A 25,670-nucleotide genomic window follows, 5' to 3' on the forward strand; every position below is an offset into this window, starting at 1 on the left:
GAGGAGGAGAGAGAGCGGGATGCTGACAGATTCCTGATAGATGTTGAAAATGGCGCAAGCATGTTCGACCCCAGCGAGCCACCAAACTGTAGCACTGTAGGTCGGAACATGTAGAGCTGAAGCTGGATACCTATGCCTTTTTTCTTCTATTCACCTCACGTTGTTCTCTGCAAGTATTGGAATATTTTCTAAGTGTTTAAATGGCAACCGCAAGGCACTGCCTTGTTCCGTGCTTTTTGGGAATACTCCTAAATGCTTTAACCGGTAAGTGGCATATTACCTTAATACCATGATAGAGACTAGTGCTGCAGGGTAACACCTTTGTGGAGGGGAATTGGTCTCAATCTGCAGGTTTGCAGGGGCCGGTGCATGCTGCAAACAGCGGTAACTAAATGCACCACTGACCATTAGTCTACCAGTAACCCTGAACTTGGCCGTGCTCCGGTGTTCGTTGGTGTTTCAACAGTAAATTCCCACTTCTGGCTTTGAGAGTTGAGCTGTGCACTGCATATTTTGTGGATGTAGCTTATTGAATTAAAACCAAACACGCCGATATCCAGCCCATGTTAGACTAAACATGTTAAAAGTTTCAATACTGAGCATACTGTGGTATCCCAGCTGGGTGAAGAGGCAGACTTGTCTCCGTTTTGTTTCTGCAGCACGTCAGACTGTCTATCAGTGATAACTTCTGGATGCGCAGCACTTTAATATTACACAGTAGCCACGTGTGACGAAGTCAACAGAGTTTCTCGATCGTTTTCATGTTTGTTTTGATGTGAAGAAAAGATGAGAAGAATGGGAAGAATAGTTTATTGATAATAGAATGTGTAAAATGTGTCTAATCAGAAACATTGAGAAAGTAATTGATTTTGTCTTTTTTTTTCTAAATAATGAAGAATTTTAATAGTTGAAGCCACTGAATGTGCATTTGTGCAGAAAATATTTAATGTGCAAACCATTCTGTGTTACTTTGAAAGTGGCTTTTCTTAATGCTGGTCTGCCTCAGGACTGGTGTGTTTTTATCAGGTGTCTCAGGAATAGTGAGGCTGCTGATTTAGAGCCTATATTTATCCATGTTATCATAAGTCAGACTCTTAGTTGGGTCTCTGTGATCCAAACTCAGCACCAAAGGACAAATTAGGACCAATGACTTTTATACTGTTTACTGAAACCTTGTTAAAACTGTGCTATTAAGAGTCTGTTATCTATATGGGCTAATAGTAAAGCCATTTATTGTTGCCTTTATCCCATAAAAAGTCATCAAAACACCCTGTTGGCTAATTCTTAAAGTGAGCATTTGATATTTGTTTATGGAGGCATACTATCATATAAACAGGGTTTAATTTCATATCAGGGTATTTTTAAAGGTCAGTTGGTCAGTCTTTACAACTCACCGCCCTGTGGATGGGTAAAATGACAGTGGTTATTGCTCCGAGAATGGACACAAAGACTGTGGTTATTGCCTGCTGGGGAGAATATTTGTACAGATTAAATGTCAAGACTGTCCCTCTCCTCCTTTTCAAATTTTCTTTCGCCCCTTTGTTCGGTATGATAGACAGTTTCTCTCTCTATGTGAGGCCCCTTAATTCAAAGGCAGGAGAGAGTATTGAGATTTGCAAAGCGTACCGCACACGGACCCTCAAAGGCCCCCACTGGAATCATAGAAGGTGTACTACGCTGTGGTTCATAACATGTTCAGTGAGAGGACTGGGGGACAAAAAACTTCAGAAAAATGCCTTTGAGACGAATGTATTCCAATCTACCCATCACATAAGAAGAAATCAAACACTTTGAAGTGATTTCCTGCCTCAGAGATTAGATTCCGTTTGGATAAAGGCAGTTTTTGTGTCATTTTAAAGGGAGTTGATAAGAGTGGAGCCACAGCAGCATGTAGAGTATCAGGATTAAACAGCGGTTGGACTGAAGAACTCTGTGGCGAAACGCAGATAGATCATCTAGGAGATCTCATGATATGGTTTTGAGAGTGCCACTCAGAAAGTTTTGTGCTGTAATCAAGGACAGTCCAGAGATGAAAAAGAAACATTGTGTTTTGTCTCATACATGGCTCCTACATGGCAATGTTTCTGAAGAAAACTTTAACCCATCAGCTAGGCTAATAGTTAAGCTTTAAATAAGTTGACTGAGTTAGTGTGTGTCTTTTAAGTTTCAACAGAAACAGAAGTATAGATTTGCATATTGAACAGATGTCAAGACTGCAAAAGAAACAGAAACTGTGTCATCCTCCATAGTTTTACGAATACACATATGATACTTGACTTAGCTGGGAGGTACAGTATCTTTTGCAATGATATTCTCAAATACATTTTAATTGATTAAACACTGGCTTGGAATGACAGTATCAATGCTGTTAACTCTGAACAAATGAGTGAAAAGATTACATCTCCCTAATACTTTAGAAATTACTTTTACTGTTTGTCGCTGTTTGCTAAAATATCTCCAAAACGTATATATCGTAATCCAAAGCTACTAGTATGAATTTGATTTATCACAGTTAGGACCGGTATATAAAGATACCATAGGTGAATATTCCTTTTAAGGAAATTAACATATGTTGACAATTCAATGTATACCTTTGGCATAGGGAAGTTGGTTCAGGGAAATGAATTGTTCAAAAGCTGAACTACATCTACATATCATGCAAACACATACAGTATTTCTCAGCACTCTTGTACTGTTTTTTTTTCAGAGTGTTCTTTAGAGTTTTCATTAATGTGTTCCTATAATTGCATTAGCTGAATGCCACCCTAGTTGAAACTACACTCTCATGAGTACTGAGGTGGTTCAAATAGAAGGGCATTGATTAATAATTTAGCGGGCAGAAGCCTATTGGAGGGAATGCAAACATCAATGGTGCATCCATAGTCTTTCCCTGGAAATAGAACGAATATTGCTTTTCCACGGTCAGACACTGTAGGCTATATTCGAATAGCAAAATAGTCTAGCTATTCAATAGATGCTGTCAGCAATAGTTAGTTTATACTGGCAACTTCCATAGTGTTTAATCCGAGGATTAGCCATGCAGAAGACTGTATTTCAACTAAGGTGAATGATAGGGACTTTTCCTGTGCATGCTGGAAAACTCTTTTAATTGGCTGTCAGATGATATGTGAAAGCAATTTCATAATTATAAGCTAGGCAACACCAAACCACTATTTACATAGGGCTGTCATATGATATGATGCCCAGTAGTAATGTCAGTAGCCCATTATAGCCTCACACTGCTGTCAGTAGGAAGCCTGTGGCATGTCCTGAGCTCACTTAGCTCTGTCAGTGGTATTTCCTTCTGCTAACTACATGTGGCTGTCAGTAGCTGGTGTGTGATCCTCACTTTACTGTTGCAGCGCTAAACCTTTGTGCCAGCTAGCCACACTTATCTGTCAATAGTAAGCCAGAGCATGAGCCACACTTAGCCAGCACTTGTCTCTGTCAGCCAGGCAGCCTCCTGGTCTCACCCAGAGTAATCCTACATGTGAGGGTGTCTTTACCCAGCATGAAAAGAGCCTGTGATGTGTGTGTGTGTGTGTGTGTGTGTGTGTGTGTGTGCGTGTGCGTGTGCGTGGGTGCGTGTGTGTGTGTGCATGCGTGTGACTGTCTATCTATGCATGCACATCCATGCATGTATAGATTCATGTCTGTGGATATGTGTGTGTGTGTGTGTGTGTGGACGGGTGTGTAAGTCCGGCCACTGGTGTCTACAGCTGTGCTGTCCTGTCCTCTCCTTTTCCACACCCTGCGGACCCACAGCATTCACAGATGGGTAAACCATAACCACATAAAGTACACAACACCTGTCCATCCCCTTTTCCCCAGTCTCCTTACCTTCTCTTTCTCATTCATTATGGTTCAAAAACAGTATTTACTGTCATTCAGAATGATTCTCTCTGACATTTTTCACACTGTGGTTTTAACTTCCATCTTCTTACAGACCCCATAAACTCAAAGACTTCATTTTGCAATAGGCTTTATTTATTAATAAAGTCAAAGCCAAGAACTTTCCAGTTGTTCTAGGCAATAGAAGAAGCTGTAGTCGATTTAAGTAAGTATATACAGCATCAATAAAGCTATTTAATAAACTCCAAATCAATGACATCCTCACACACTGTGCTTGCTGGTTTAAACCACAGGCGTTGAACACCGAACTGTTATTATCTGCTTCCCTGCAAGGCTTGATAACATTGATTAATGTCTTGTGACAGTTTTGAAAGCTGAGCATGAAAGGCACCAATATATTGCAAGGGCTGAACATTCTACACGCTGTTCCCTCAAATAAGGATATAGTTTAACACTTTTGTATGCTTCATATCCTCATATTTGTCCAGAAGCATTTTGTATAGCCTATAATAGAGTTATTGGTTTTTTTCGCCTTGAGTCTTATCCATGCTTTGCTCAAAACATGAAGCGTGACTGAGTGTGTCTGCAGGCTCTTTGTGTGCTGTATTTTTTTCTGCTGGGAGCTTCCTGTGTGGAAACATGTGAGCCTCACTGGACCAAAGGAGCTGGGGAGCTGTGGCCGGCATCGTTTTGGACAGCAGCAGCCCGGGCAGCGGGAACACCGCCTGCCAGCTAAGGGTTAAATATTTCTCCACCACTACCCCCCTTGTTTTTCACAAGTGGTAGCACTGATGTCTCTATGGTCCCATGGCCATTTTACTTACCATGCTTGTTGAGTGAAAAAAGGGGAGGGGAGGGGAGGGGGGGGGGGGCACTCAAAGAAAGGAGAAAGAACAAGGGGAGAGGTAGAGGAAATTTTTCTTTCCCTGCATTATATATGTGATCTTCATGGACGAGCATGCCGTTGCATTCCTGGTCTGCACCTAAGGGGGAGTATTTCTGGGCTGGAATTTGAGGGATGACGCCGGAGGTTCTCTGTTTTGACCCTTGTGCTGCGACCCCCCCAACCCAGCCCCCAACCCCCCTCCCACCAGATTCCAGGGCCTGGGGCAGAGACTGGTAGTGCTTAGTCCATCAGCAGCTGAAACATGATACCAGGAGAGCCTGCTAAGCTCCTCTTTTATAGTACCAAGTCAGGTCAGGCTGTTTACATCCTTTATTTATTGTTCTCCCTCTCCCCCCTCTTTGCCCTGATAAACCACAAATACAGAAATACAGAACTCCTCATACTATTGTAAAGCGTGAAGCATAACTACAAACAAATACGATTGGTCAGGACCCTGCTTCAGTCACACAATTATCTTTTGTGCCTATAGGTAAGTGAGAGTGAGGAAGAAAGAGAGAGAGACTGCTGACAGAGAGAGAGAGTGCATGTGAGCGAGAGAGAGTTAAATGCGTGCCTTTCTTTTACTGCTTCTCCCTTTAGTCTTGCGTGCATAGGCCTAAGTCTGGACCAGGTAGTCTATTAACCTTGTTGTCAGGTTCTGGCTGAGTGGAAAGAGAGATAGAGAAGCGAGTGGCCAGAGAGCCAAGGTGAGTTTACTCATTGACCCACTGCTGTGCTCTGCGTCTCCGTCTCCCTCCTCGATACATAAACTGCAAAGGATCTGAGTGAAGGATCTGCTGTGGAGATAGGCGAGGATTTAGAAGGGAAGGGCCCATGTCCCTAATCAATGATATTCTCTCTCTCAGCTCAGCTCAGATGTCAGCAGGTCAATGGGAGAGGAGCAGAGTCTTCCACTAATGTTGCAACTGATGACAGACGAAGAACACTGCTGGCTTAGGGGACACAGAATTGGTAACTTTGACTGTTAAAACTTTCTCTCCATTGCAGATAAAAAGAGCTTAAAGCAATATTCCACTTAGTTTTAACATGGAGGTTATTTGGCACTTGACCGCCATGAAAACCAGAATATAAACTACTAACCAAGATCGGACGCAGCTGGGACGAGTTTGTAGTGTTTGGATTTTTACTTCCCATTCATTTCAACGAGGCCATGAAATTAGCCTGAAAACTTACATTTAACAAGTTGGTGAACAGATTCAACAACAGATCTCGCTTTTAAGACTGTAAAGCAGTCCTGGGTCTGTTGTCATTTTGCATTTCTATTGTTGGTTTACACTAAAATTAGTATTTAAAAATAAAAGTAGATCCTGTCTCCCGAACAGGAACTATCTCTCCTAAATGGTATTCCTCCACTGGCGAGAAGAAAAATAGTCCGCCTATCAATAAAAATGCTATTCGGTGAAATTATGTTCTAAAATGTTGGACCCACAGTCCCGGATCTGTTGTTGAATCTGTTCACTAACGTGTTAAATGTAAGTTTTCATGCTATTTTCGTCACCTCATTCAAATGAATGGGAAGTAAAAATCCAAATGCTACAAACTCATCCCGCTGCATCCGATCTTGGGGAGTAATTTATATTCTGGTTTTCTTGGCGGTCAAGTGCCAAATAACCCCCATGTTAAAACTAAGTGGAGTATTGCTTTAAAATCACTTCGACATTGTCTTTGACTGTTAGGTCTAGTTGTTAGATTTTTTTTACCCTGCAGTGTCAGTGGCCTTCAGGTTGTAACAAGCCACAGACACCTGCAGAAATGCCACTTTTATCACTGCCAGTAGAAGGAGATTTCAAGGAGAATTACATAATCACTGTCTTCCTACTCCCTGTTATGATGACTGACCTTGCAGGTGATTACAGGGTAAGGACACTTATCGGAGTGGATCGGCAGGGCGCGCAGTGTGTTATAATGGGAGGATGAGAGGGGGGCTTTCAGCAAAGAGACAGTGCATAAAATAGGCCACTCCATCGTGGGGGAAATCACTGCACCGCTCTCCATTCACTTTGTGTGACTGAATGCACATCATTGTCATTATTGCCCAAATTGGAAACATGCCTAAAAACTGTTGTGTGGTGGGCTTCACAGCCAACAAACTTAAAAACCGTGAATTACAGTTTTTTCCTCGAAAGCCACGCCCACCGTGGGGGAAAACAATATCGCTAACAAACCGGCAAAAGCGGCGATCGGGAGGAAATCTTAACAGATATGGACGGCCTGACAAGGTTTTTCCTGTTTTCGAGTAGACAAGTCTGTCAACGAATTTTTTCAGCACACTGCCTCCAACAGAGAGGAGAAGGTACGCTGAAAAAATGAACTTAATTGGCCTCCATCAATGTCCTTTTTCAATAAAGCTAAATGATCCCACACAGTGGCCTGAAGTGAAATACTTCAACATTTACTACTACTTAATTCAATCACCAGGTAAGATAATAAATTGACTTTGAATAATTTCACATCATATTTAAAAATTGGAAATACAGCTATGCATTTCAGATAAGTTTGAGCGACGCTGATGTGACATTGGTTATTAAAGTGGATTGTTGTTAACTATCTTATGTTAGCTAACAAGTCAGTGAGATTTCTCATTACTTTTGCACCCTGGACTGACAGTCAATACAGAGCAAACTATCCTGAGACCCACACATGAACACAACTCATCTGTTTTATAGAAAGGAACTGGCTCAGTAATGTTAGCTTAGAAGCAGCCTAATGTTAGGGCAGCATGGTAGCTTTTAAACACATTTTAACATTCAGGTTATCTTACAAGAATATAACTAGATAATTACTGGTAAGTTACTGACCAGTGACAAAATACTGGCTACATTATAAGTGTACTTAGTCTCAGGGTCCCAAAGTTCCCCCCTCTTCTACCATATACCACTGTCAGCTCCTCTCTCCTTACGGCCTAGATCCCCATTTTTCTTCTCAACGGCTCCCTCGTGTTACTCGGGAGCCCAAAAAACTGTAATTCACGGTTTCTAAGTTTGTTGGCTGTGAAGCCCGCCACACAACAGCTTTTAGGCATGTTTGATTTGGGGAATAATGACAATGCTGTACATTCAGTCACACAAAGTGAATGGAAAGCGGTGCAGCGGTTGCCTCCACGATGGGCGTGGCCTATTTTATGCACTATGGGTTGTCAGAGGTTCCACATGGATTGACAGCATAGCCATGCAGTATTGTGACTTGCTGGAAGTAGAAAATGACAGGCAGTGTGGGATAGGGTTGTCAAAAGTATCAATACTTCGATAAGTGTCGATACTAAAAATTTTAAACGGATACAATACTCATTTGCAACAGTATCGATACCAGCAGTGCTTTCTATTAATGAAAAATCAAACATATTATTATTTCTCCGCCTCCACTAGCCACACACACACACACACACACACCCTGCACCGCTGCCTACAGCCCCTCCTCTCACTAGTAGCAGTCAGCTGGGTTGTTGCCTCAGTCAGCAAACAATGCTACAGAGTGGTGCCGACGAAGGGGGGCAACACGTCAAACTTGGCGAAGCACCTTAAGGACCGACACGCCAGTCTATATAAAGAATTTTGAGAGGTTACCGAAAGTTCCCGTTTCAACATCACCAACATCTGTGTCTGTGTTTTTTGCTTAGTTGCTTACAGTCTACGCTGCAGAGGCCAGGAGGCAATATGATGTTTCACATGCTTGTACAGTATGAGCTCACTCCCCTCAATAAAAACGAGAAAATCATGACGGCAATCGACACCTGTCAATCAAAAATGTGTTGTTTGATCTCAGACAACTGTAAAATATTGTTTTCATGTTAAAATTATATTTTAACATGAAAACAATATTTAAAAAGAAAACGATTGAAAATTCATTTTTTTCCCCTGTGGTATCGAAAATGGTATCGCATATCGATATTTTCCTGGGTATTGTATCGAAGTTAGAAATTCTAGTATCGTGACAACCCTAGTGTGGGAGTATCATGATCTGATCTGAGAGACCTCATGTGAGGTTGGTTTTGGGTTTTGATTCCTTCAGGCACATGTAAACACAGCTCTCTACATGCAGCTCTTTGTATCCCATAGTGATCAGAATGACAAAGTTGCTGTCACCAGTTAACTTGTTTTGCACATAAAAGGCAGTGTGTATGCGTGTGTGTGTGTGTGCGTGTGTGTGTGTGTACAAGAGTGCACATGCTCTGGGTGCATTCAATCTACAGACTATGAATTCCCTTGTGACCATAGCCTTAAGGTAGCCCAGTCGAAGGTTTTTATTCATGAGCAATGAAAGGCCCTGTGAGTTGTTATCACTGACTGTAACATAAGGAGCATTATGCCTGTTTGTTTAGGTTTGAGAGTTGATATGAATATAATTATTCAGGCTGCAACTGCTATCTTTGAAGTAGTTACCACTGATGCCAAAATTCAAATTGAATTTAACAGAGACTATCTTGAGTCTCCAATCAGGAAAACTCAGCTGCTGAACAGTATAAAGGCCTGTTTTATCCTCACAGGTTTGCCTACAGTCTCTGCAAGAATTGAAATGGTTTGATCACTAGCATTATCCCAGCACCTTAAAGGAAAGTAATGCCAGACCCCCTGAATTACCTAGAAATGTGACAAAGTGGGCGTGGCACCAACACGGTTAACGTGGGAGCAATTACGGGGGCTGAATGCAGGAAAGTGCTCCCACAATGCTTGAACTGCCTGAGCCCACGTTTGCTCCTCTGTTTTAAATGCATTGGAAATATATTGAAAGTGTTATATAGTGATTGTGTCTGTTTGCGGTGTCATATGTATGAATTTATTAAGTATTAAAATATGAAATTATTTTAAGTATTAAAGACGTATTAAAAACTCTCTTTGACACTGTGTTATTAAAAATGTATTAGACTGATGAGTTGGTAATTCTAATATAAATTATATCTATACTACGAGAGCAGGGAGGCATGTACTATGTGTATCTCAGTTAACATTAATTGCACGTTCATATAATGACTTTTGTGTGTGTGTGTGTGTGTGTGTGTGTGTGTGTGTGTGTGTCGCTCCAGGTGTGACGTGCGAAGCGGAGCTCTCCTTCACGCTGGAACCCAGTGACATCATCGCGGTGCAGGAGCAGCCCCTCATGCTCCACTGCCAGGTCGACGGCATCCCACCAATTACGACGCAGTGGAGGCGGAGCGGCCTGCTTTTGACTCAGGACCAGCACCATACCACCTTCATCAACGGCTCGCTCCTGATTGGTCGCTTCCAGAGGACCAAATCTGACGGCTCGTCTGACGAGGGGGACTATGAGTGCGTGGCCGAGAATTCTTTTGGGCTGGTGGTGAGCCGCAAGGCCCGCGTTCAGGCAGCCAGTGAGTGTCTCTTTTCTTTGAGTCTTTGACTGATGCGTTTTCAACTGCTGTATTTGCTCTTCAGAGGGCATGAAAAGGCTGCTGCAAGTTTGATTCAATGTCCTTAACTGTGGAGGCATTTGGATATTTTAATATCATTCTTCGGGTGTAATGAACTTTCTGATGCTCATCTACAGTCTTTTTTATTACCAGTCTTTTTTATTCTCTGGAATTTAGCATTGACAACCCTTCATGCTGAGGGTCTTCAGGCTGCTTTGTTAGAGTGCAATAACCTTGCAGCACTGGTGGCAGCCCACTCACTGGTATCAGCACCAAAATACATTTTCTGTGGTTTTGAGGGTAAAAATCTGTTATTTGAAGTCATTCTAATACCATATTAAGTTCTCAGTGTTGCTGCCATGGTTCATTCACAACATGCGTATTGTATCACAGTTGACTTGAGAAAGGCAATCTCCCTCTGTATTTTTCTTTGTCTCTCTCTGTCACGCACATACATGCCTCAGCTTCAACTTAAATGGCAAACCAGGCATTCTCCTGTGCACATGGCTGAGTTGTTGCAGCAGGAACCTTTGCGATTCTGTGCTGTAATGTACTGTGCTGAGTTAAGGGTTTTCGAAGGCCCCGTCATATGTTCTGTAACACAGAGACAGACAAAGGCTGGCAGAAGCCTGTTGATTGCTGGCCTGTGTGTAGACAGCATACTGCTGTGCTGTTGTGGCCATGCGGCTTTTCTGCTCAGTGGGATAGGGAGGTTAGCAGGGAAGTCTCACTGGCCAGAGGGAAAAGTCACTGCAGCTCAGTGGCTGGCGCTGTCAAACACATGCAACCTTTTAAGACCTCCCTAAAGAGCCTTTCCTTCAAAGGTCAGGTTGTAGCCTCCATTTTAGCACATCTCTTATTCTACATCAGGGAAAAGTCCTCAATATGGCCTCAATATGGCCTCAATATGACCCTCAATATGAAATTTAATGTGATTATTGTTGAACTGAACTTTTAACTATAATTTCAAATTCAGTTTTCCCAGTTCAAATGCCAATGATTGAGACATATTCTTCCTATCTGGTGAAAGAGTTGCAAATCATGTCATTTGTTTTATGGTAGTGAAAATTATATCAATCAAGCATAGTATGTAAACATAGACATTTAGGCCTGCCAGGCTGCAATACACTGCTTTTACACAATACTACAGCTGCTGTCTGCAAGGTAGCAATACACAGTATTACATGGCTTCTGGTTGGATAAGTGAAGAGTGTTAGTCCACTATTGGCAGCCTTTAAGGAAGCGGCTACCTTCCAGTCAACACTTAGGGAAATAAAGTCCCTTGTGCCGGGATGTGTGTCTCAGGAAGCTGCATTTGAAGTTATAGTTAAAAGTTTAAGTCTATAGTAAGCACATTCAATTTCAAGCTGTTGCATTGCCTTACAATTTCATTTTTCAATTCAAATGCAATTTCTGCTGGCGCCTGTTTCTTTCCGTAAAAATGTTATTAGGTAAAATTGAAGGTGGAATGTGATGTGAATACACATTTGTTCTCTCCCATGGGTGGAGGATTTGACCTGGAACACACCGTTTCTATCCATTTTCGGGGTTGTGCAGACAACTATGGGTCAAGTTCAAGGTCATGCTATGGTTGAATTATTCTCTTTTGACTGGGCTTGGATCTTCTGCACTCCTTCCCGGCTTTTCCTTTTGACTAATATTGATTAGAAAGGGACTGAAGGATTACTGCAGGTCACATTCTGACCCCTGACCTGTGACCCTTTGGGTGAGTTAAGTGGTCTGGGGAGGGTGTTGAATGAGTAAAGGCTCTGCTTTAATGAAACCATGTCCTCCTCAGTGAAGCCTCGCCTCTATCAAGACAGCAAGAAGCCATCACCCTGGCCTGGAAATATTCCCCCGGAGACTCTTCAAAGTGTCTCGCAGGATACGAACTTCCCACTGTAAAGCTTCCCCATATTGCCCATCATTACACACTAACATCTTCTGTGTTTCGGAAGAATTGCCACAAAGCAGTAATGTTCTTATTTCTCTGCATCTGTGACCGTTTCTTTGAGCTCCATTTCTTCTGTCACACATGGAAAATGCCCTGGGGCTTTTCAAAATCAAATCAATGGGGCTTTGATAGCACCTTTAGATGTGCTGTTTGACTTCCAGCCTGACCTAGGGATCATTATACATCACTAGGTTCTTGTACTAGCCATGTTGAGGTATTGTATCACATGAAGTAAAATCCATATTTCCCCTTTTTGAAAGCTAAGTGGGCATTACTTCTTTTCAATTTCTACCTTCATTGCTCTTTTTAGTTGTTTGCTAGATGGACGGCAGTCACAAGGCTCTGGGCTAATATTTCAGAACATCTTGGGCTTCCCTCAGTGTCCAGCTTCTTGCTCCTCTTCAGCCACTTGTCCAATGCAGTAGTGTCTATCTGTAGTTCAAGCCTCAGTCCGCCAGGCTCTTATGTCTTAGGTCTTTGACATGAGGTCTCCAGCTTACAGGAGCTTAGTCTATGAGTTGGACTGAAACACAGAGGGATTTGACCATCTCTGCCCTTTCATCCCTTCTGTACCTACCAATAGGGTGCAGACTTTTGCATTTGGCATATTATTTATGGGAAAGTATCTTTCCTTTCTTTTCCTTTTTCAAGAGAGGCATGGCATGGAACTGTTACCCAGCACTACCTTTTATCAAACACTATTACTTGTTTCTCTTTGTACAACAAGTCTTTGTGTGTTAAGGTTGATGCTCCATTTGTACTTTAGAGGTAATTTGCGATATTATAGTCCCCTTTACAACAGAGCTCTGACTTGTACCACTGTGATGCAATGTGTGGTGTGATTACTGAAACCTCTTTATAGCCCCCCCACCGGTGGATAAAGCCTCCATCTTACCCTCCACACCACCTCCCTCCATAAATTTCACTTTTTATTTGCTTGACAACCATTTGTGTGAGCTCACTGTCGGGGGCTGCTGTAGGACGGACTCCCTGTTGCCCCTCTAAATCAGTCGTCGGTCCAGGAAACACTTTTTTTCCCCCTAAATGTTATCTCTTTGATGGTCTCTCAGTCAATCTCTCTCTCCCTCTCTCTCTCTCTCCCTCTCTCTCTCCCTCTCTCCCTCTCTCTCTCTTTCCCCCGGTTCTCTAGGACCTCCTCATTAGCTTAGGTTCAGGAAGCTTTTCATCATTTGGATGAATGACAAGCCTGGTACAGTGGACCGGGCCAGAGCTGCCGCCCCTCCCCCACTGCACACCCGCGTCACCAGGCAACACATTACAAAAGCCCCCCTGTTACAAAATAGCTTTTAGGATCAATTGAAATGACTTGCTTTTGTCTGTTTCTCTGGCATTAATTGGAAAGAGTTTAAGCTTTGTTAAGAAATAATTTATTTTTTTTCCCCCAGTCCTATTCGTCTGGGGAGACTGTAATTGACCTCAGCAACCATTGGAAAAGATTTGGAGACACAGTATGAAGTGTCCTCAGAAAAGGGAAAGTGAGGGCAAACATGTGGAGTGAAAGCACAATAAATGAAAGTGCCAGTAAAATACCTGCACATTACACATATTATTTACATTTTACACCACAGACCACTTTGGTCTAGATATAGAACCTTTGGCTGCCAAGACTATTTTTCACACTTTTTTAATGCTGAGATTGCCATGGTGAATTGTACTCGCTTTGTAATGGCGGGCTGCTGAATGAGACTTTAATGAAAAAGAAGATTCCAGGGGGCTGTCAGGGATGAAAGAGGAGCAGGCAGAGGATGCCTGTAAAAGTGTTGCATTTGCTACCCATGGCTGTCATTTGTGCGAACGTAACTGCAACTCCTCTCAGGGGTGTAAATGTAAATATGGCTGACAGAGGTAAACAGCGCACACAGAGCCTGATACAGAAAGCGGCACGTATAGCTGTGGCAGAGGATGAGAAGTTGTAACACACTGCAAAAGAGCTCTGTGAAAGGTTTGCCGCTGGCAGGTATTCAGGCCGCGGTTAGTGCGAGTGATTTATGAGGAGCCATGTTAGTCTACGTGTGTGCGTGCGTGCATGTGTTTGGAGGGTTGATGGTGGCTCTCCATCACCCTCCGACCTTCCTGTCCCCACCCCTTTCATGGCCTCCTGACTGGGTGAATGCTGAAGCGCCATCCTTACATCTCCCTGTAGCTCCCTTTGTCTGCGAGCCAAACCCCGCCCACTGTCCACCCCCCTCCCACCCCAGCTTCTCTCTCCTAGCTTACCCCTGGTCTTTGAAGCCACTCTGTACATCCCTCTGTCATATAGATTAGCCAACTGAATGCCATATAAGCTTGTTTTGACATTCAGACATTAAGTCTTACAGTGTTTCCTTTTTATCCTTGCAAAATCTAGATTAGCTCATGCAAAAGCGCAAGCACATGTTTGACATATGACATGTTTTTGTGGGGAAAAGCCGTTTGGTATTGCCAGTTTATGCCACAAAGGAAATGTAGGATAGTCAGATGTGTATTCCTCTGCTTGATATATTCCTGCCTTGAAAATATCACGTGTAGTGCATATGGACATGGTTTGCGACTGCTTGTTCCTTCTGTTAGATCCTTTGGGCAGGTATGTGGGCTGATGTTAAAGCGGTGTGTTCCCTCCTGCTGTGTGGTCAGTGTCGCTCCATCTGTCTGTGAGTGTTCAGAGGGAGTGGGGAAGAAAGGGCTTTTTCTGTACTGATGAGGCGGGCTGAGGGGCTGGGAGCTCTGACCTCTGCTGTGTAATTACACTGGAGACCTGATTGGCTTGTTACTGCACACCTGCAGAATAAGAACTGAAATCTCATTGCCTGATTATGTGTGCCGTACTTATGTTGATTCAGAATGGGCATCGATGAAAAAGGGATTTCATGATTTGTTTTAGAATAATGATCAACATTTCAGAATTGGTCTTAGTCCTATATTCTGCCTGTTTTTATTTGAGTAGCAGCATGGGTAAACAACTGTCTCTCTGTCAGTCCTCTCTCTCTCTCTCTCTCTCTCTCTCTCTCTCTCTCTGTCTCTCTCTCTCTCTCTGTCTTTCTCTCTCTCTCCCCCCCCATGCCTATAGAGATGCTGTTTGTCCTCCATGGGTTGAGCTGCTTTTTGTCAGGGAGCTGAACAAACAGCCATGCTAAATGTGCCTCATGAAAAACACTTGGGGTATTTGCATTAACAAATCCTCGAGCTCGTCCAACTCTCCCACGGGGAATGAGGAGTGTGAATTTCTATTATTTCTGTAGATGACACATCATTGACCTCAGAGCAGTGGAAATTCACCAGGGGATCCCATACTGCCCATACTGCACCTTATTTGCTTATTTTACTGCATGTCTTCGTATGGCGAGTAACTGTGGTGTGTCGGTGAGATCCTGGCTGTATAGATTTGCTTTGTTACTCGCCGTCCACAGCAGGGTTATTCTAGCTGTCTGATTGTGATGTTACATTTCAGTTAGGTTTCAGTTAGTTTTCAGATGCTTCAAATAGTTTTAGTTGTGATTATGTTTAGTGATTATTTTCTTCGTTTTTGATTTAATGTTTTGTTTTGTAGCACGTTGAGATTCACTGTGAATGAAAAGTGCAGTACAAATAAAATGCATTATTATTATTACTTAGATATATACAAATTCTAAACTAATTATAATACCATATAATAGTAGTGATGATGCTTGTGTGCCACAGGTGGAAACAAAAAGGGCATTTACATTAACTTGCAGTGTATTAGATTAATTTGATCCTTTTGTTTGGTTTGAATGCAATTATTTGAAATGGTTTTAACTTAAATAGTGCCCCCAAGTCATGCTTTTGTTTTGTTGTTGTTGTACTCTGACTTGCCTTGTCTAAGGTTCTTCCCAGTCAGAGCCCTTAGGACACCATTGTACCAGGTCAGAGAATAGGCTCCATGTCTGTGTCTCAGGCCCTTCAGGAAGGCATCTAAAGCAGCTCTGCCCTTGGTCATCTCTATTCTCTAAATGTCAGGAATGAGCAGCTACACAAGATACAACACAAGTAGAGTGGAGAAGAGCACAACGCTTGCTAGTGTGCTCAAACCTTGAACTATGCTGACAGGTCATGAGAAAGCCATGTGTGGAGAGCTGTAACAGTCTTCTGTTAGAAGGGAGCTGCTGCATAATATGAGGGACGGGCTGCTATGTAGCGCTGAATGGGTGCCCTTCCGCTCTAAAAATATCTGCTTGTGTAAACAACATCACTAGGTAAATCAAGCTACTAAACAGAGGGAGGGGAATATAGAGAACTGGCGGAACAGCTGGCTGCTGGAAATATTGAACAGCTCAAACAAGGATTTCGCAAATTCCTCCAGGCGCTCTGCCTTTATGTTTGACAAGATTTAAATCCGATTCATGTCTTTCTTAGGGTGATATAGTAACAAATGGCATCATGTTTTATATGTTTGCAGATCATTTTCATAACTGGGGAATGTTGGCTTTCTACCACAGATTGATTTTGCCTTCAGTTTTTACTGGGTGTTTGAGAAGAGGAAGTTGGCGAGGTGCCAGTAACATCAATAACCAACATGAGAAGACCAACATGGAGGATCTTATTTCACATCAGAGCAATTACTGGAGATGTCTGAACAGCTGTTTATGCCTTTCACTGTCTCACTGGCTAACTGTCTTTCTGCCACTGAGCTTTCTCCCCATCTCTCCTCTCCCTCCTCCCGCTCTGACTTGTCTCACTGTTTTCCTCTCGAAAAAGTCCAGTGCAATGAGAATTACATCCCCCAATTTCATGACATTGTTTTACAAAGGGCTTGTTATTAAAATGTTATAACTGTCAGTGTTGTTGCCCTTAGAAACTCTCCCTCTGGTTGTCAACAGAATCAAACCGTTTTAGATATCTAGTCTATTTCCCAGTATAAATTACATCAAATATAACCAGATTTTATTAAGTGCTCTGATTGGTTGACAGGAGGTATAGTTAATGAGACGCCCTGTAATCTGTCAGTAACCAGCTAGCAGCTTGCTGAACTAGTCAAAATCACAACGACTTGGTGACAGATTGTGAATGGGTGCCACAGTTCATACACTGAGTAAAATAAAAGGTAAAAATATTGATGTGCAGAGGATGGATGCCCAATAGTAGTAGTAGTAATTTAAAGTGGAAGTAAGGGACAGTATCATCACTTTATGTGGCTTTATGTTAAGAGTTAAGTGACAGCAATGCTAGGTGGATTGGTTAGCTGACTTGTTAGACAAATGAGCACATCTGCTGTTTTGACAATGTGACAAAATGCGTCAGTGGAAAATTGGGAAGAGAAAGGCAATTAAGAGATTGCCGTGGTGGCTGTCGAGAGCAACACAGGCTGCTGTAAAATGACAGAAATGCGGTTATTGGCTATTTTTCACTTCTCTCCTTATCTTGAACATGCATATTTTTTTCATCAGACTACTAAAGTTGAGTGGACAAGACGGGCAAAAAGCGAGGGACTTGGTCTTTGTGTGCAGGTGTGTGAAGGCAAAGACTAAGACACAAGGAGAGAGAGAGAGACAGAGAGAGAGAGAGAGACCTCCATATTTATAACTCTTGGCTTGTACTTCCTATTTGGCATGGAGTTTGACATGTGACATTTGAAATATTGCAGGAATTTCACAGTAGGCATGTTTTTTTCTTATGAATTCACTTCCAAATGTACCATGAATGTCAGATGCTTCTGCTTTGGACATGGCCAGCAAAAAATGGGTGGTGCTAAACCTGTCGACAAGGCCACGCCCCCTAAACCTATTGCAATTTGGCAGAGCATATAGAGAAAGGGGCTCTAAAGCAGTTATAACAAATTCGATGAACCCTCAGAACCTCAAATAATGACACTCATTGCATTAGAAATCTCTAGTAAGTTTAACCTGACTGAATTAAAATCATTGCACTGGATCTTTAAAATATCTTGCCTTTTTTCTCATTTCGACTACTATTTTTTTTGCCTTTTTTCCCCCCCTTTCTGTCTTGACTCATTCAGCTTTATCATACGGTCAGTTTCTTCCATTTTACATTACATTTTAGGCATTTAGGTTATTATGATGAGTGATCAAGACAGGGTTCAGTGTCTTGCTCAAGGACACTTTGACAGGACACATTGCTGTTTTTGGACACATCTGCTGTTGCACAGATCAAACCTGTGACCTTGTCTCTAAAAACTGCACCACCTTGTCACCCACTTCCATTTCCTGTATCAGCTCTCATCAGCTATATGCGCTGCAGCTGCACCCAGATGATGCCCGTTGTCTTCTTTTAACCATCAGCCTTCAATCATATTTTACTAGGATTGGATTGCAATTCTTAGTTTTCAGAAAGCCATTGTTAGTTATTATGGTCTTGGAGAGATACCTTGACATTGAGAATATTTATTTGTTGTTGTTTTTATGCCTTTTGGGGTTGTCCGTCCGTCCCATTCTCGTGAACGCGATATCTCAGGAACGCCTTGAGGGAATTTCTTCAAATATGGCACAAACGTCCACTTGGACTCAAGGATGAACTGATTAGAATTTGGTGGTCAAAGGTCAAAGGTCAAGGTCATTGTGACTAGGGATGTGCGCGACTAGTCGACTAGTCGTTTAAACGTTTCTACCCTCGCTAATCAGCACCAGAAATACTAGTCGGTTAAACTAATAATTAATTATGTACAACGCCGGTTAGCTGTTGCGTCTAAGATGTTACGCAGCCACCCGCCACTAGCCGGGGCTGCAGCCCCAGCAGGCGGTTACGCCCGGATGTAAAGGTGGAAAGTGGGACCGGATAGACATGACATCTCGTAAAACCAACACGGTTGGGCAATATTTTGATCTAGAAAAGGAAAATAAGGTTGTAAACCTGTATCCCACCTAACGAAGATCTACTTGTGTGGTGGTGCGGGAAGACGCGACGCTTAGCAAAAATATGTCGGCTTGCAAGTCTCTATCTCTGTGTGCAACATCTGTGCCAGCTGAGTTTTTTCAGCTGCTGGACTTATTGTTAACAGACTGAGGTCTCGTGTTTCACCCAAACATGCTGACATGTTGATTTTGCTGATCAAAAATGTTTCGTAAGTAGGCCTACCACGTTGACCTCACAAAAGACGTTTTTGGCCATAACTCAAGAATTCATACGCTAATTATGACAAAATTTCACACAAATGTCTAATAGGATAAAATGATGAAGTGATGTCATTTTATGTACAAAAGTTCAAAGGTCAACTTCACTGTGACATCATAATGTTTTGCTTACCACTGTAGCTGAGAAAACGATGGGTCATTCTACAAAAACGGTGGAAGTGCTGTCACTTACTTTTGCAGACACCAGAATCCTTTAAGTTGACCTAATAATCACATTAATTATATGTTTAATAAATAAAGAATGTCCTTGCAATGATAAAACAAAGTTTATTGGCAGAGGCATACAACTGCGAGGCGGTTATTTCTAGTTTTCTTCTTGCAGCTCACCGTGCCCGTCGGTTTCAATGAGAAATTCTAACAATGAATGAGAATAACAATGAAAGGAAAATAACCAACATATCTGGCCTTTACCATTTCACTGCACAGACATCAACTTAGGTCTCACTGTAGGGTTTGCTGCCTCATTTGGTGTGTGTGTGCGTGTGTATATGTGTGTGTGTGTGTGTGTGTGTGCCTGCATCTGTCTGGATGTGTCTGTGATTCTGTGCATCAATCTGAATGCAAGTGTGCTTGTGTGCTGGGCGAAGTGAGACCCTGTTAATGAAGTCTGTGTTGGTCTCCGGATGTCTCTGGACCACCCTAGCTTTTCTCAAACAAACAAATGAAAAGGGGGCCTAAAATTCCTTCTGCCTGGTTTTAAGGCTCATGGGAGGAATTCCTCAGTAATAGAGGTCGAAGGTGAAAGGAGAGAGGGCAGAGGCCGGGCCAAAGGCTAGACAGGGGCGGGCCGGTCTCCAAACGCTGCAGTCTGGCTCTGCAGTCTGCACATCGCACACTTTTGGAATCATGTTTGGATTTGGATAAATCCAATGCGATTTCCCCTCCAGTGTTTTGGCTTGTGGTATGTGTGAGTGATGAATTTGTGCGCTTCAGTGCTGTGCATCTATGTCGTCAGCATGTGTTAGTCCCTCCATCACCGTCACTCCCCCCCTGTTAGTTTTCCAAGTGTGTGTGTGTGTGTGTGTGAGAGTGTGTGTACTGTTGGTGTTCCTATGATGCCAGGCCTCACTAGGGGCTTGGCTAACTCTCACTACTGCCCCGTCACCGCGCTTCACTACACTTAACAGAGCCTTTACGGCCAGATTGTGCAGTTAAAAGCCTTTACAGGGCCTGCACCATCCACCAATAAAAAAACCCAAACTCCCTCTTCCTGTCCTCTCCTTTGGCAGACATTTTGTTTATCGTGTGAGCAAAATAATGGGAGGAGGGACACCACTTGTAAGGCAGAAAGTAAGAAAATCCATTCGAGCTTAACATCGTAAAAGATAGTGCTAGAAAGCTGGCTATCAGTGGCTCATGCACACTCGCAAATGCGTTTATCGTTTATTTTATATCATGTGAAAAAATCTGTAATAGAGAAAGAGACAGAAAGAAGGATGAGACAACGGTGGTTAGTGATAACAGTAATAATAATAATAATAAAAGTATTAATGCGATATCTGTTTGGACCATCCCAACGCTATCCTCCCTTGCTCTGTCTTATCTCTGCACAAATGCACACACACACACACACACGCACACGCACATACACACAGAGGCACGCACAAGTCTGTCCATTTCCTCCTTTTCAACCTGTCGTCTTCCACTGGGCCCCTCAGTCCAGTGTTCCAGTTTGTTCAAGCAGGGATCAGGAAGTCCTCCATTGGCGGCCCATAAGCTGAAGAGACGGAGACAAAGGCCAGTCAGTGATGGGCAGGCAGGCAGCTCTCCTTTGGGCCTCTACCACCTCTCCCCTCTCCCCATCCTGTGTTGTGTGTGTGCAGGGGTACCTCTCGGAGCAGAGCGGCACCTATTGTTAGTTGTGAAACGCAGGGCAGTGGAGTGGCTGGGAACAGGCAGAGGCTGCGGAGATGTGCAGCCTCTGGTTGGCTCCGCTTTGTGACGGTGGCCTGACCGTTTGTTCTCCTGACCGACTCAGCTAGCTGCGGCTGAGGCCCCCTTTTGTCACCGCTGACTCTGGGTGGGTGTGTTTCCCCTTGCGCCCTCCCTCCCCCCTTCTTCTCCCTCTGTTTCAGCATTGACTTAGAAATAGAGGGGTCAGAGGTCATGGGGGGGGGGGGGGGGGGGGGACGGCGAGCGGGAGGGGGGGTTATCTGGGAAACGGTGACCTTTTTGTGTGCACTAGGGCAGAATACCCCTCCCCCTTTTTTATTCTCCTCCCATTACATGTTCCCCTCCTCCTCCTCCTCCTCCTCCCTCAGACTCCTGCGCTCGCTCATTCCCCACGCCCCCCCCCCCCCCCCCTCCTTTCTGATGGCCCCAGGGCAGTGGCAGTGACCTTGGCTTTGGCAGTGAAAAGAGGTGGCCCAAACCTGCTGCAGCGTCACACAGCCCCGACCCGAACCCTTCCCCCCAAAAAAAACACACACAGCAGCCTGAAAGAACAAGAGAGAAAATAAACACATTTTCACCCACACACAGAGAAGACATTGATTTGCCACGCTGTCACCAGAGATATATATATTTTTTTGTAAGGTTTAGTGTTTCTCCATGCAGGCTGAATGGTTAGTCTGCGTGGATAAAAGTCAATTTTATATAACAATGGAGTTGTTTACTGCATTGAAGGCTGCTGTTGTTTTCATACATGTTTAGGGGGAATCTTAACCAAGCATGTCGTTTTCAGTTATATCGCATATTATCTATCGCTTTTTATCATTTTTGGGAGGTTAAATTCTGAAATAAGTGATTTAACTAAATGATCTCATAGATAGAAAGCAAAGTTTACTCTCTCCTCAGTTGTGCAGTATGTCACATGGGGACAGCACACCTGAAGTGTTTGGGGTTAAAAGCCTGTCAGCCTCCAGTGTGTGTGGAGTAGGCCACCAGGGGATGAAATGAATTCCACAGGAACCAATTAGAAGAGGTTGCTGCTGGGTTGGAATGCAAGCAAGAATTCTGGGAAGGCTACTTTCTTCCTGACAACCTGTACGCAATTTTTGTGTTAAAGACTTATTTCCATGTACAGTGGTATACATTTTTAGTTTGTACTTTATCTACTCCTTTCTTATGACACTGGAGTTAATTACGATATGAGAGCTATTTTATCATGATGTAGAAGTGTAGATAACATCAATTTGATTTACTTGAATTTTGATTTGTTTGATTTGAGCGGCAGAGCAAGCAGGCCACAGTAAAATAAACAGCCATCGGTAAACGAGGCAGAGGTAGATGAAAGTGGAAGGAGGTAGGGAATAAAATAGATGGAGCATGTGTTGGTGGTCTCAAATGATCTCCGGGCCCCTCCGGCTCTAGAGGCTGGACCTTGAACCAGGAAGGAACATTCCATTCCGATGCTGTGCCGTGACCCGCTGACCCCGGCAGCTTTGTTTCAAGGGCAGCTTTCGACAGGCAGCAGGATGCAAAGCAACAGCAGCTTGAAGAAGCACGCCTCTGCAGTTAGAACATGCTGGAAAACTGCTCCTCTGTGCCCCCCCCAACCTCCCCTCACCACCCCCCACCTCCCCCACACACACACTTCTAATTCATCATTGTAACAGGCACATTACCTACACTTAACATCAAATAAATGCATTCACACGAACATGTGCACACTTTGGTGCAGACTCACGGTCAGTGAGTGTGCATGGACAGATATGCTACCAGTGGTTAATTTGCAATGTGCATTGCCTGTGCAGTATCGAACTGTTTCATGTACAAACACAGTGCAGCTCCCACCTCAAGTGATGTAGGAGCCGTCGTTAGGCACGGCTCGGGTGTTCCCCTTAGGTGCTCAGGCGATAGGATGTGTTCATTTCATAATCATATAAAGATTTGCTATCCCCCGCCCAGCCACGGACTTTTATCATATTTATGAATGTCTCTAGCCTTTTTTTTATAGATGCGGTTTCATGCGGTGCGTTAGTAAGTCGTAAGGCTGACTATTTCATTGCTGCAGTGTGAAAAGATGAAACATGACGCCTGTAGTGTAATAGCCCTCTCAATTTTCCTGCTCAGACATCATTTGTGAGTGGGAAGACAGTTTGAGAGGGGTAGCTGGCTGCTGGCAGGTTGGAAGCGCCAGTGATATGTCCTTATGCCTGACAGCTATAGTAGTTCTCCTCCCTTTCTCTGCAGGGAATACAGGAGGGCAGAGCAGGACTGTCAGGGAGCCGGCAATACAGAGTGTCTGTTTTTTTTCAATCTTTGTGTCTTGAGGAGCACCAAACAATGTTTTTACACATTAAAACAATAGCAGAGAACAGGCTATTGGTATGCCAGCGAACCAGCCCAGGGCGACTGGCTCTGAGTTAGGGAAACACTATGGCAGCATACACTATAAGAGGATTGGTCAGTTCAGTATGTGATACTGCTGGAACACAGCATTTTTACTCTAATTAGCATTTTAATGGTAAAAATGGTCATTTAGTGCCAGCTGGTAAAAAAAAACATCATAAATTAATTTGTCTCTGTATTCCTTAATTAATTCAGCTAATTCAGATTTAGGAGTTCATGCAAATGAGTCGGCCAAACTGAAAAAAAAAAAAAAAATCTTGTAGAGAGGTTGGCTGGGTGTGCACAGGAATGGGTGATATGGGCTTTGACGGATTATTTTTCCAACGGTGCCTGACAGGTAAAAAAACACTGTGCCTTGAATCTCCTCAGAGCCTGCCAGGCCAAAGGAAGCTGCTTTGAGTGACAATTATACGAATACGTTAATCCAGCATTCAGTCTGAGAGGGGTTCGTCTTACAATGACAAATCACTGCAAAGACAACGGCTCAAAACCTATATTTTATTCCATTGTTCATAACGCTGATAACCTTGGGATTTTTTTTTTTTTTCCGAACAAGAATTGCTTCTCTCAATTTATGTAAAGCCTAAGCTGTTCTTTGTTTTGCTGGCATCCTGAAAACAGTATTGCATTATCTGATAGAACAGGGCATCACAACAGATACAGTAAATACACAGGCTTTGTTTCCACATACAGTAGATAGAGGCAGAGACAAAGGGCTTTCATTTCTCACCCACTGTCTTGTAACACTAAGTGATTATGACAGGGCCTATACTTGCCTTGTTTTCCCCCTGCTCCTTTCCTCTTCCTCTGCGGTTATTTTTCCTTGTGGATCGGTGTGACCTATAGGCTCCGCGCTGTGGGCGTGGCGGAGAATCACACAAACACACACACACACACATGCAAATAGGAGTTGGGGTTACTGACTGCATATTAGCATGAATTCATCTGGATTAGCCAGCTTTGGAGGGGAGTGGGGGCTGGGTTGCTCTGATCAGCGAGGGGCAGTAATATCCCTGGTGACCACAGTCAGCTGGCAGCTTGAGAGCCTCGCCAGAATGGAGGGAGGGAGCAAGGGAATTAAAAGAGAAAAGAAAAGAATAGAAAGCAGCCACACTGAACTGCCAGCTGTCTCAAGAAGAGGATGTGGTGGTCACAACATCTTGGTGTCACAAAGGAGAGAAGATGGTGCCACATATAGTGCATAGTGATCCACTATACAGTATCTGCCTATTCTCTTTATCACCATCTTACAGTATATGCTGCCTGTGCTGATACTGTGGTGCCCTGGGATTATGTCTTATTTATCCCACTGGCTCGCTCTTTGTTCCAATTTATTCCTTTAAGGTTGATTTTCAGCACCAGCTAATTTCTTTCTGTACATGTGTGTGTGTGTGTGTGCATGCGTGTGTTTGTGTGTCTGTGGCGGCTTACAAGTTTGTGCAGGAGCTCAGTGGCTGGCAGCAGTATTGCTCCTCTTCACTCTTCCACCTGCCTTGTTGGTTGTGATTGATGTAACAGGGTCTCCGCTCCCAGTAATTGAGCTCATATTTACAGAATGGGGCATCTGGGCTTTTGTTACTTCCTGTCTTTATCCTCCATTTAGCCCAGTATGAGCCTATGCCCAGAATCGCACCCACCAAGACGGAGAGGATTTACCAAACCAAACATTGTTTATGAGGCACCATTACATTTTTTTTCATGGTCTTTCTCATTCCTTCCCTCAATCCACTCCCTCTGTCTTTGACACAATTGTTACCTCCCCCTTTACTGTCTTGTATTCCCATTGCCCCCCATGAGCGCATCTCTGTTTGCCACACACGTGATGGCACAGTGTTGCCCGGGATTGTGATTAATGGCCGCAATTCAGCCTGAAAAATTCCCTTGAGTGGGTGCCAGTTGGCTTACGCAGAGAAGAAACTCATTACTGCTGTCAGTTGAGCTGACGGAGCGGGGAGGGGTCTGAATGATTGTGTGTGTGTGTGTGTGTGTGTGTGTGAGAGAGTGAGAGAGAGAGAGATAGAGAGGGAGAGAAAGAGGGAGCGAGAGAGAGACTAATTTTTGTGCATGTCAGTGAGTGCATGCGTGTCTGTCCACTTGTGCACATGTATATGCCATTGTGCCTGAATAGGTGTGTGTGTGTGTGTGTGTGTGTGTGTGTGTGTGTGTGTGTGTATGTGTGTGTGTTCTAAGCTGAGT

General features: G+C 43.5%; 1 protein-coding gene across 1 annotated transcript in view; it reads left to right on the forward strand.

The window, feature by feature from the left end:
- Positions 1-200: 200 nt before the first annotated feature.
- igdcc3 (immunoglobulin superfamily, DCC subclass, member 3) overlaps positions 201-25,670 on the forward strand; it is a 56,366-nt gene continuing 30,896 nt past the window's right edge. Inside the window, exons 1-2 of the mRNA XM_071525734.1 lie at positions 201-264; positions 9,780-10,085. Coding sequence (XP_071381835.1) covers positions 201-264; positions 9,780-10,085 — 370 coding nt within the window. The remainder of the gene's footprint in view (positions 265-9,779; positions 10,086-25,670) is intronic.

This window comes from Centroberyx affinis, unplaced genomic scaffold (genome assembly GCF_046629955.1).
Source record: "Centroberyx affinis isolate AG114_WGS23_722 - 3 ecotype Tasmania unplaced genomic scaffold, CSIRO-AGI_Caff_v1 ptg001333l_1, whole genome shotgun sequence".
NCBI lineage: Eukaryota > Metazoa > Chordata > Actinopteri > Beryciformes > Berycidae > Centroberyx > Centroberyx affinis.